Raw genomic sequence first — 12,297 nt, 5'->3', positions numbered from 1 at the left:
CCCAGTTTCTTGTCACCTACAAATATACTCGAGAATCTCTCCATTTCAATATTCAGATTGTTAATAAACATGGGCCCCAGGACAGACCTCTTAGGAGCTCCACTCAAAACCTCCTGCCATTTTGACATGGATCCATTTATAACTATCCCTTGATTGCAGCTATTGAATCAGCTGTTGGTCCATCTTGTAGTGCGTTATTTACTTAAATACAAGATGACTCTGAATATAAGATGACCCCCCCCCAGTAATTAGATTTCATATATGGACAATGTATAAATGTGTTATAATTGTCCAGGTACAAAATCTAAGTATTGGAGGGTTGTTTTGAATCCCCACCCCTACTGCTACAGCAGAGAAAGCAGTGGCTAGTGGTGGGGGGTGGTGCCCTTGCCCTCTGCCCCAACCTACTTCTGACCCCTGGAGCCTTCCTCTTTCACCTGTACCTGACCACCCCAGCTCTCCACAGCCTTTACCCCCTCCCCCCCCATTCTCCTCAGTCTCTACCGCTTCTCCCCACCCCAGCAACTTTATTGTCAGATGCTGCTCAGGCTGCTCCATCCTGGAACACGACACATGGAAACTCAGCCCTTGCTTGGCCATGCAGCAGTGTTGGTGCTGCTGACTGGCCAGGCAGGCAATGAACCAGTGTTCTCTTCTTTTCTCTTTGGCCTCTCCTTTGCCAGCTTCTCATGATTTCTATCCAAGGATTCTTCATTTTCCCTGACAGTATGCAGCATAGACAGCTGTGTTTCCAGCTCTTCAGTCTTTTCCTCAAAGACGGGACACCAACTTACTCTCAGTGCAAATGATCACTGATGATCGGCTCAGCAGAGGAAGGACAACTCCTTGGGAAGAACTCCTCTGCTAGTTCCTTCAGTACCCTGGGATGAAATTTTCCACATGCTCTGTGCCGGGAGAGACCCCAGGCCAAGCTGGAGCCAAGCTGCCCCTGATGGGAAGGAGGAGGGGAAAGGAGGCGGTTTTGGGTCTGACTCTGGCCCCAAGCCGGGTTCACAGTCAGTCAGTTGTAGCAGCTGCCTGCAGCTCTTTCACTTCATATGCAAATATAAGAGGAGGGGCTTTTCCTCCCATGCTAGTTGGGGGCAAAAACCCCTCATCTTGTATTCAAATAAATGCGGTAGCTTTCTCTAGCCCACATTTCTCCAATTTGCTTATGAGAAGGTCATGTGGGACTGTCAAAAGCTATACGTAAATCCAGATACAGTGATACACTACATATGCTGCCTACCTTTCATCCACCTAGCTAGTTTTTCAACCAAGATGATCAAGGTTGTTTGGCATGATTTTTTCTTAGCAAATCCATGTTGGCTGCTTGTGATCAGCCTTTCCTTCTCCAGATGCTTGCAAGTAAACTTCCTTATGATATGCTTCAGTAACTTCCTAGGTATCAAGGCAAGGCTAACTGCTCTTAATTCTCCAGGTCCTCGCTTTTGCCTTTTTTTAAAGAGGAGCACTATATTGGCTTTCTTCCCAGACCTCTGCTACGTTACCTGTTTCCCATGACTTTGTAAATTTTATCACCTAGGGCTCAGAGATCTCTTCTGCTAGTTCCTTCAGTACCCTAGGATGAAATTATCAGGCCCTGCTGACTTAGAGCAGAGAATGTTGTTCCTGGGAGAAAGGAGTGGATGGAGTCCAAGTAAGGACAGAGGGAACTGGAATGGCACAATAAAGTTGTTGGAGTGAAACTGTCTGTGGTGCTGTTTGGCACACTGGCACTCTGCCCCCGCCCCTTCTCCCCTTCTTCAAAGGTGAAAAGAAGATTTCTGAGAGGGGTCCTATGAATTTCTGGGAAAGCTAGGGATAAAGAAGAGCAAATGTCTCAAGCTCCTTGCCGCTTATGAAAGCACACCACTGCTGGCTTCAAAGTCGTCCTACTGGAAAGAGACTAAATAAGCCGTTGTCTTTGTGAGTCCAGAAGCAAAGCTTTCCAAGAAATGGGCACAATCCATGACACCTTTATATCCTCCAAACAATTCTTCCCTATTAGTCAAGACAAGATTCAAGATAGATGGTTCCCTAGTTGTACCCTCAACTTCCTGAATCAGAAAGGTATCTTCCACATGAATCAGGAACTTGCTCAATATTTTATGTTTGCTGTATAATTCTTCCAGCAGATATCTGAAAAACTGTATTAATACCATTGCACAACTTTTGGATAACTGTCACCTCCTTGAAGAGCTCCTCAACCACCTCTTCTTCCTGACTTGGTTGTTTATAACAACCCCCCACCATTATATCATTATACCTTTCTTTTTTTATTGTCACCCATATACATTCTGATATGCTACCTTCTTCCTCCTGAATTAGGGAATAAGTGTTTTGTATTTTTGTGGTATATAACAACACCATTTTTTCTCCAAATCCTGTCCTTCCAAATCAGAGTGTACCTTTTAATGTTGAACTTTCAGTCATAATAATTGTCCAACAAAATCTCTGTTATACCAATCAGGTCATAGTTCTTTTCACAGGCTGTGACTTTCCAGCTCATCTTGTTTGTTTCCCATACTTCTCACATTTGCACATATATATTGGGCATTTTTTGTATTTTGACCTACTTGTTTCTCTTTTGCATTTCTTACTGCTGTCTAGTGGCTCTGTGGCCCTTCCCCTGAGCTCAGCTTTTCTGGTCCTCTCTTCTCTGGATTTTTTGCTTTGCTGCTGGAGGGATTTTTTCACTATCCCCCATGGAATCTAGTTAAAGCCCTTCTTACTAGATTGGCGATATGATGCCCAAAGACGCATTTTCCAGTTCTGGGCTGATTAGTACCCATCTCTTGGTAGCTGTCTTCTTCCCCGGAACATTTGCCCATTGTCAAAGGATCCAAAGCTTTTATGTTGCCAACACTGTCTCAGCCACATGTTTACTTTCCTGATGTGATGGTGCCTGCCTGGGCCCTTACTTTGAACTGGGAGGACTGATGAGAATATACCATTTGTGTTCCAAGCTACTTAATCTTCCTGCTCAGTGTCCAGGGAAGCAGAAAAGAGGGATAGACAATTCCTGGCAAATTTTTCTGTGACATCTTGAATATGGACTCCAGGCAAAGAGCATACCTGGGACCCAAAATCTGGGTGACAAATTGGTAATTATGTCCTCTGCAGAAAGGAGTCACCAAAAACCACCCCTCTCTTCTTCCTTCTTGGTGAAGTGGTCTTGGAGCCCTCCCATCCCTGGGTCCCTGCATTTCTTTCCTTTTAGACTGCTGGGCCCTCTAATCTTTGCCTGCCAGTGTCTTCACTTCTGCTTTTTTCCAGCTGCAATACTGCAGAGTGCCTGAAAGTGGTTAACTTCAATCTGTTCCTTTTGAATTCAGGGGACCTCACCTTCTGGCAGGCACATGCTGATACTTCTCTTCTTTTCTCTTTGGCCTCTCCTTTGCCAGCTTCTCATGATTTCTATCCAAGAATTCTTCATTTTCCCTGACAGTATGCAGCATAGACAGCTGTGTTTCCAGCTCTTCAGTCTTTTCCTCAAAGACGGGACACCAACTTACTCTCAGTGCAAATGAAATGTTTCTAGACTCCCTGGGAGGAACACAAACACAGTACATCCTGTGCAAGTAACAACTGCTGATCCCATCTCTATTTATGCCTTTTATGCTCCCTAGAGCAGGGGTTCTCAACCTTTTTCTTCCTGAGGCTCCTCCTAGAATGCTTTAAAAACTCCATGGCCCATCTGTGTCAAAACAACTGCCATACTCCCCAAGCCCATACACAGAGCCCAGGTGCAGCGGGTGGGGCTCGGTGGCAGGGAGCCCTGGGGCCCCAATCACCTGAGCAGCAGCAGCATGGAGCCTCACCCACAGCGCTGCCTGCAAGATGGAGACTGTGGGCCTAGGTTGGGTGGACCCAGGCCCACCCTTGCCCCTTCCTCAGGACTCGCCTCAGCCCCAGGGGTATGAGGCGGCTCCTCCCTGTGCCACGCCAGACTGGGCTGACCCCCTTGAAACCTGTTCACAGCCCCCCAGGGGGCCACAGACCCCCAGTTGAGAACTGCTGCCCTAGAGCACACCTATGCTGTAGAAAGAAAACAAAGAAACAATAAAATCTGTGCACATGCAGTGCATACCCACACACAGCCCCCTGTCCCCTGAGACCCTCCTATGCAGAGCTGGCCTTAGGTGTGGGCAATGTTGGGCAACTGCCCAAGGAGGGCAAAGGGGCACCACACACACAGACACATATGGGGGCCATGAACCGCAGGTAAGAGTGTGGGTCTGGGATGTTGCTCAGGGCCTCACGCAACACTGGGGTAGGTGGAGGGAGCCATGGTAGAGCACAGTGGGATGCCCATGATTCTGTGGGGGCAGCAGCAGTACCTGCCCCCACCCAGGGGGGCAGGGTGGGGCAAGGCAGAGCATGCAAAAAGTCCTGGGCTGGAGCCAGCAGCCTGTAGAGGTTAGCAGGGGAGGGCTCAGGCTGAGTCTTGCCTGCACACAGCCAGCTGCATGTCAGGCCCCGGATGAGTCCTGTGGTAGATGCACAGCGCCAGAAGCCCTGTGCCAGCATTCGCCAGCTACTCATTGCAGGCTCCCGCTCCCTCCACTTTGGTTCCATGGGGCTGCAGCTGGTGGTTCCTGCCACAGGCAGATGTCAAGCCCAGCTCCCTGGCTGGTTGGACAGAGTTCCTTTGTGGCAGGGCAGCAGTGCTGGTGACTGGGGGGGGGAGGGGCACGTTAATGAGGGGGGTAGGGGGAAGTTCACCCAGGGCACCATTTTCCCATAAGCCAGCTCTGCTCTTATGGTGAACTTCCAGGCAAACCTAGTCTCTATTAGCTGCTCCCCTGTTTGCAAGGGGCTGCCTTTTATAAGGCCACTTAATCTGGTTTTACTTGGCTCCACCCCTCAATTAGCTAGACCAGCCCCAGTTTAAGAAAAGCACTTGACACAGAGCAACAAGCACAAAGCCTGTCAAGTAGTCACTCCATAACAAGAACAAGTCAAATGCACAGACACCACAAATCAGGCACCTGGAATTTCTGGTCTTCAGACCACCACCTCCCAGAAAAGGCTTCTTACAGTGGAGTTCCACTGCTGAGCTGCTCTTCCTCTCCTCACAGCAGGTCTTAGGCAAACTCCCTCTCAGCTGGTTCATGTTATTTCACTATCATCCTAATACCTCTGGATTACACAAATACTTCCACTGAACTCAATGGAACCTGCTGGTCTCCTCAGTATTCCTGTCTGGAGAAATGCCAGGGCAAGCATGCACAAAGCATATGATTATCTGAGACTCCCTTAGTAAGCCAACAACATGTCAGGTCTTGGGGCAACTTTAATCACTAGCAAAACAACTTCTATGGCCTTCTGTGGGTCTTAAAGCCTAACTCAACTTACCGCTCCTATCTACAGCAGCTTGTTAGTCCAAAAAAAGAAATGTTACAGCAACTTTCCCTTTACTGAATAGCTGCTAAAGTAGTCATGCCTGGAATCAAGTGATTGTTTTCTAAAGCCAAAGACCAGAAGGAAAAAATCTGGATACAAGGACCTCCATCAGAACACTGTGTCTTAGAATACCTCTATTTACCAGGACATTGATTTTCCGAACTTGCCCCAATCACTCCATTTCTGAAAGAAACAAGCGATGGAAAAGCCAAGAAACAAGCCAAAGAAATAAGTGATGGAAAAGCCAAGTGATTTGGCTATGTAACAGGGAGCCAGAGGCTCCTGTTACTTTAAGGGGAGAAGCAGCAACAGGGAGGTTTCCCAGGTGGGAGAAACATTGCCCTTGTTGAGCTAGCTGCAGAAGAACAGGCAGCCAGGGGAAAAACCAGAGGCTATGAGTACCTATTGCAGGGCTAGTTGCTCTGCAATAGGAAGTTGGGCAGATCCCTGCTACAGGCAGCTAGAACTGCTAAAGCAGTCAGAGCAGCAGTTGCAAGCTTCCCAGGAGTTAGTCATCAGGTCCTAATTGTAAAGCCCTGTGGGTGACTTGAGGGCCACCTGACTGGAAAGGGCAGGGCATGAGAGCTATATAAGCCCAGGGCCTGATCCAAGCAAAATGTCTGTCCCTGCAGGCGGAACAGCTCTGCAACAAGATGGCTGTTGCTGGGTGACTGGCTGCAATTGTGCTATGCCTAAAAACAGAAAATAAGGAGATGTGGGCTGGCAGAGGACTAGGACCCAGAATGGGTAGGGGTTTTGGTATACAGCCAGTGAGTTAAGAGTTTTAGTTATAGCCAGACTGCTTACATTTTTTGTTTGATTCACCAGTGGGCCGGCTTGTGACTGGTAGTGGAGGTCAGAGATCACAGTGCAGGGAGCACAAGGGCTTGCACCTGCCCAGGGACAGGGGCTCAAACCACAGTGATGATCAAGGGGCATGAGAAGGTTTTGGGCCCTGCTGGGGGCTGTGCTCAAGGTGAAAGCAGGCAGAGGCTGAGAGGGCCAAAGCCTAGGCAAGATGGGTAGGGAGAGGAAAGGTGGCCTGAAGCCAAGAAGGCTAGGGCTGGAGCCTGAGAAGGACAGAGACATGTCTAGGGGCCAGTGCCTAAGGAGGTCAGAGTTAGGGTCAGAGGCCCAGAGTACGATACAGCAAGACAGGGGTTGGAGCCCAAAAGCCAGGTACAGTGCACTAGGCCAAATGGAACCAGTGAGAGGAAAGGAGCGGAGGCTGAGATGGCTAAGGCTTCAACAAGGGTGTGGAGGCCTGAAGTGACTGGACACTGACTGGGGAACAAAGCGCTCCACCTAAATATTAAGTGGTAACAGCTGCAAGGCATGGATTTAACTACAGGGGTGGCTGGAGGTCACAAAGCTCATAAAGCAACAGATGCCCTGGGGCACAGATGGGCCAGGAGGGCCCATGGCCCACTTAGCCCAAGGGGCTAAATTGGGGATAGTGGGGTCCGAGGGGGCCCTTCTGGATGCAGTGCCACAGAGGGCTTGCTTTGGGACTCTGGGACAACCTCCCTTTTTGCAATCAAACTATTCCAACAAAGGCATGGCAGGTGGGGAAAAAGGAGAGAATACCTAGAGAGCCAGAGTAGGGCAGGAGATGCATGGCCACCCCTAAGGGGCTGGATCCTGTTATAGGCTAAAATAAGAAAACTTCCTAGCTCCACCCAAATTCAGAGATGTTCCTTAGGTAAATTCCTAGAACATAAAGGTTTCATAGTAAGAAACAGGGAGAGAACTGAACATTATATTTTTTCTGCTTTTGCCAGAAGCCAGTGGAGACTTGTTTTGCACTGGAATCACAGAAAAATGGGAGATGAGATTTTTGTCTTTAAGGCTCAAATTTGCACTGGTGGCCAATGAACTGCTGCTTCTTAACAAGTTCCTAAAGGCAGACAAGATTTCAGCTGTGAGACTGGCATCTGTATGTGGTAATTGCTTCTTAGATGCAAGCAAGGCACTAGGAATGTTTACGAGAGAGTGGAATTTTCATTTCATTTCCTTCCCTGATCTAGGGAATGAACTAAATCAGCAAAGAGGGCAGGTGATAGGATGTGGATAGATGTCAAGGGCACAAAGTCCTGGTTGCAGGGTTGCCCAGTTGAGAAGCTAGGACTGGTCTGTGGTAACCCCCTCTTTGGAGGAGTCGATATAAGTACAAAGGACAAAGCATACATTTCACTAGTACTGGCAACTCTGCAGTAAAAAATTACTTACATGACCAAAATGGTGAGCCAAGGCAATGTCCACTATGTTGGTTGTCCAGCCTGAAAGCTAAAGAGGAAACAAAACCATTTCATGCTATTTCACTACAAATATCTACATAAATCTTGAAAAGTAAATACAGTGAAATAATAAAATTCAGAACTAGCTATAAAGGATGGGAAATGATTTCCCAAAAATTTGAGAGGAGTTTGGTTCATGTAAGAGGAATACACAGGATATAGCTGTCTGGAGAAGGCTAGATCTTTAAAAAAACCCCTGCAACTGCAGACTAATACCATAGTCAAAAAAGATGTTGCATATCCCTCCTGCCACACAAGACCTTGAGCACAGCACTAACCCAAAGGAAAGCTGACTGCTGAATAACTATCTTGCTTCCTGTTGTATTCCATGGTTTCCCATTTGTGTGTGACCAAACCTATCCTGCCTGATCATGTGAACAGTAGCAAACTCAGCCTTCAGGGAGGCTGCAAGGTAGCAGCATGAAGGACTGCAGTCTGCACTCTGACAAACTTCCTGCCAGGACTATTTTCTCTGTGTTCTACACATCCCCCTTCAGGCACTGCAAGGAGGGTACACTTAGAGAAAGAAGCGTCTCACCTTCGCTGTTGCCCAGTCAATCCAGCCTTTTGCACATGGATCAATATTAATAAGCACAATCCCTTCCACCAAGTCTGGGTGATTCAGCTGAAATGAGACAGCATGTGCATACTGAGCAGTGTGCGACGAATTTTTAAGTCAGGGAGAGAAAAAATAGGTCTGAAGGCAAGGAAACTCATTGTGAAATGAAGACGCAACAAAATAAGAAATAAAACTAACTGAAAACCTGTGTGGGATGGTCATGATCAGTATTCCTGAGCACCTAAGCAGTAGCTTTGCCCCATTTAGGTGAGGGGAAACTGAAACAGAAAAATGTGGTAAACTTCTGAAAGTCAAGCCTGGAAGCTGGAAAGAAAACTAGAAGAGAAACCCAGTTCTTGCCATTGCATCATTCCACTTTCTGTGACTGCAGGCCCAAAGCAGAAGGGGACCCTGTACATGTCACGGGATTTAATCCTAATTAACTTAAACAGGTTTATAACATTTAAACTTGTTTATTTTGGAGCACTGTGTCAGTGTTTGCATGCACTGGGCTTTCGAACAAATTAAGCCCGGTATGCAATTCCCTGTAAATTCCAGCAGGGGGGGAGCCAAATACCTATCTACCCAGGTGCTGTCTTCCATATTGAATTCCAGCAGAGGGTGCAATGTTCACCACAATGCGTGATCAGTAATCAGAGTCCTCAACAGAGACCTAGAATGTCTTCACTGTAGAACAGTTAGAAGAAGAAGTGAAATGGATTTAAAATCAGGCATGGGGACAGGAGGCAGTACATGCACAATGTCTACACTGCTCTGCTAGCATATGCGTCTCTGACTGGAAGAGACTACAATATGTTAAAACCATTTAATAAGTACATTTTATACGGCAGCCAGACATGCCCCTCATACCTGTGACCAATATTAAGTTAAAATTTAAATCACTGGCAGCAAGAAGCAAACGTAGCCATCTGCTGGTCCCTGATGTCTTTCCCAGCCTGCTTGGACTATTGGTCTTTCACCACAGCAAAACTGCTTATATTGTTTTAAAATCTGAATTGCAGGATTTAAAAACTGGATTTTTTCTTCAAAGATTAAATTAAATATACAGGCTTATGCCAAGATTCCACAACACTACTGCTGCCTATCATGAGAATGGAATAGGGCAGGGGTTTTCAACCTTTTTTAATGAGTGTACCCCTTCTGGGTACACTTCTGGTGGAGCAGGTAGGGGGTGGGAGTCTCGCATTCGGTGGCGGCACAGGGTGGTGGATGGTGGCAGTGGCCACCGTGTACAAGCTCCCCAACCACCCCCATGTCCGGATGGGCAGGTGGTGCCTGTGTGGCCCACAGAGGGGAGCTGCTGTCCTTGCCCCCCTCCCGCCCCTGCTCCTGGAAGGCAGCGGCTCAGGGTGGTGGGTAGTGGTGCTCCATCCCTGCCCCAGCTAGTGATCCTTTGCATTGGACAAGACTCTGTTTCATATATAGGTTGTTGGCAATGAAGCTGTTTTCAAAATGGGTAGCAACTAGAGGTACACCAATATATTGGTTCAATATCAGACTGGTACCGATATAAAGAAAATTGTCTCTATCAAATATTGGCCCAATGGGGCCAATAATTTGGCTGATAAATGCCCGTGCTGCGTGCAGCCACAGCGCAGCATGGAGCAAAGCCGGCAGCATAGAGTTGCCTCCAGCTGGTAAGTCAGAAAGGGAGGGGGGGAGAGAAGGGGCATGGAAGGCAGATCAACACCCCTCGTGGTGATGGTGGGGGCAGGAGCTGCCCAGCTGGGGCAGGGGAGGGGGTGTTTGTGGGACAGAAGCGTGGCTTGTGGGGTGGGAGCAGCTCCTGTCACTGCTTGCACCCCGGGGGGGGGAGGGGGGGAGGAGGAGGAGGCGCAGTTGGGAGGCATGTGCCCCTGGATCTGCATGGCAAGGGGTGAGCTGCAGCTGTGGGGCAGAGCTGGTGCTGCGCAGGGCTTTTCTTGCCAGGGGCTGGGCTCAGAGTGGGCTCTGGCGGTGGTGGAAGAAGGCTATAGGCAGCCCAAATTTCGCCACAGATCTGCTCCCAGCCCCACACTGCTGCCCAGCGCAGCACAAGCTTTTCCCAGCACTTGGGTGGAGGCGGGGTGTTCAGGTAGGGCTGTGGCGGGTGGCAGTGAGGGGCTGGGAGCTGTGGTGAAATTTGGGGTCGCTGCCACCTCCTCCCAGCACCACCAGAGCCCACTCTGAGTCCAGGCCCTGGCAAGAAAATCCCCATGCAGTGCCGGCTCCAGCTCCACCCTGCAGCTGTAGCCTACCCTGCTCCATGCAGAGCCAGGGGCACATGACCCCCTGCCCCCCTGGGGTGCAAGCAGTAGCAGGAGCTGCCCCCACCCCACAAGCCGCACCTCTGTCCTGCACCCCACCCACCCTGACCCCAGCTGGCCAGCGCCTGCCTGTGCCCCCTCCCTCACCATGGGGGGCATTGATCTGCCCCCCCTAAGCCCCTTCCCTCACCTTCCACCACACAGGACTTACCACCTGATGGCAGTTGTATCAGATACCGGACTGGTATCAGCTGATATGTCTCCTTAAATATCGGGTATCGGACCCCAAAATGTTTATCGGTGCACCCCTAGTAGCTACATGCCATCTCCTGTACAGGGTGAGAGGTGGCCATAAGAGGTGCTAAGTGGCAGACGATATACATTTCAAAGCCTTCTTTGTTCAGGGCCTTAAAGTGAGTTTTTCTGTAAACTTCGCATTTTGCCTTTGTTTTTAATCATAACCCTGAAATGTTCAGCCAAGGGTTACTAAAGCTTTATTTAATAATTTTATATACAGGTACAAATACTCAGCCAATCAGAAGCAGTCTTATTTATAACATAATGGTAAAGCTAACCACCTCCACTGGTTTCCAACTGAGAGGAATAGTCCCTTCCCTGAGCTGGTTAAAAAATATGTATTCAGCAATGAGGCTGTAACTAAGGATCAGTTTCTTCTATTCTGTGTTTGTAGTAAGCCCATCACTGTGTCAATTGTTTTGTCCAACACACATCGCCAGTGTCAGACTACTGTGACCAGAAGACAACAGACAAGCCTTCAGGTAGGTACAGTGACTGTTTATTTCTTCTCCTGTAAGTGCCAGTGGTCAGTTCCTTACTCAAATGACTTCTTCAGTAGCCAAGGATAAAGGCTTATCATACAGAGGGGCTTACCCAGAGAGGCTCTGAATTTAGTAAAGCTTCAGAGGAATTCTTGCTGTTTAACACCTCTGTTTAGGCCCTGTGGAACTTGAAGTCATTCTCACTTGGCCATCTGGAGACATGCTGTGCTTTCTGCTCATCTGTCTGGGCCTTGCAGAAGGGCCGTGTGGTCACAGGGGAATGGAAAGTCAAAGAAGTCACCACAAGAAGCTGAAAAGCTACTTACTGCAAATCTGCTGAGGATGTATGCACCAGCTCCAACTCCAATTCCAATGATGCTTTTCAGGCTGAAATACAGACGCTTCAGAATCAGCAGGGTTAATTTAAGCTCAAATCCCAAGCACTTGTGAGTCCTCTATTCCAGTGGCTCTCAAACTTTTTGTACGAGGACCCGTTCGTAAACATCAGTGGCCAGTCCCGACCCAGTACCTCTCAATTCCCGACCCACTGTCCCCCACACCCAGGCGCCAGCCTCCGGGGGGGGGGGGGGGGGGGGGGGGGGGGGGGGGGGGGTTTGGGCGGCGCTAATGGCCCCTTGCAGGCTGAAGCTCTGACAGCCTGCAAGGGAAAAGCCACAGTTTCCCAGGTTTTTCTCCTTTAAAGGAGAATCCATTTTTAAAGTGTGTTAATTCATTTTTAAAGTTTGTTTGTGACCCTTTCATATGGTTTTGCAACCCACTTTTGGGTTGTGGACCCACAGGTTGAGAAACGCTGCTCTAGTCCACTAGAGGCCAAACTTTTTGGCAGACAAGCCACAAATTGGCCCTGTACCTCCTGATCCCTTTCCCCTGTCCAATCTGCTACTTTGATTTCTGTTCCCCAACCAATTTGCTGCTCTGCTTCCTGCTCCCTGTCCAGTGCTCCTAGCCTCATCTGTTGCTTTGCT

The 12,297-nt window shown here is 48.6% G+C and overlaps 1 protein-coding gene across 12 annotated transcripts in view; it reads right to left on the bottom strand.

Annotated features, from left to right (window-relative positions):
• The window catches only part of NDRG3 (NDRG family member 3), a 104,065-nt gene that overhangs the window by 25,139 nt on the left and 66,629 nt on the right, over window positions 1–12,297 (bottom strand). For all 12 annotated transcript variants that reach the window (XM_019485593.2, XM_006266043.4, XM_059733298.1 and 9 more), the window contains 3 exons: window positions 11,638–11,698; window positions 8,245–8,331; window positions 7,639–7,695 (listed from right to left, as the gene is read on the bottom strand). In XM_019485593.2, the coding sequence (XP_019341138.1) occupies window positions 7,639–7,695; window positions 8,245–8,331; window positions 11,638–11,698 (205 nt within the window). The remainder of the gene's footprint in view (window positions 1–7,638; window positions 7,696–8,244; window positions 8,332–11,637; window positions 11,699–12,297) is intronic.

Source organism: Alligator mississippiensis, chromosome 9 (assembly GCF_030867095.1).
Source record: "Alligator mississippiensis isolate rAllMis1 chromosome 9, rAllMis1, whole genome shotgun sequence".
NCBI lineage: Eukaryota > Metazoa > Chordata > Crocodylia > Alligatoridae > Alligator > Alligator mississippiensis.
This window is presented reverse-complemented; position numbering and strand designations above follow the sequence as displayed.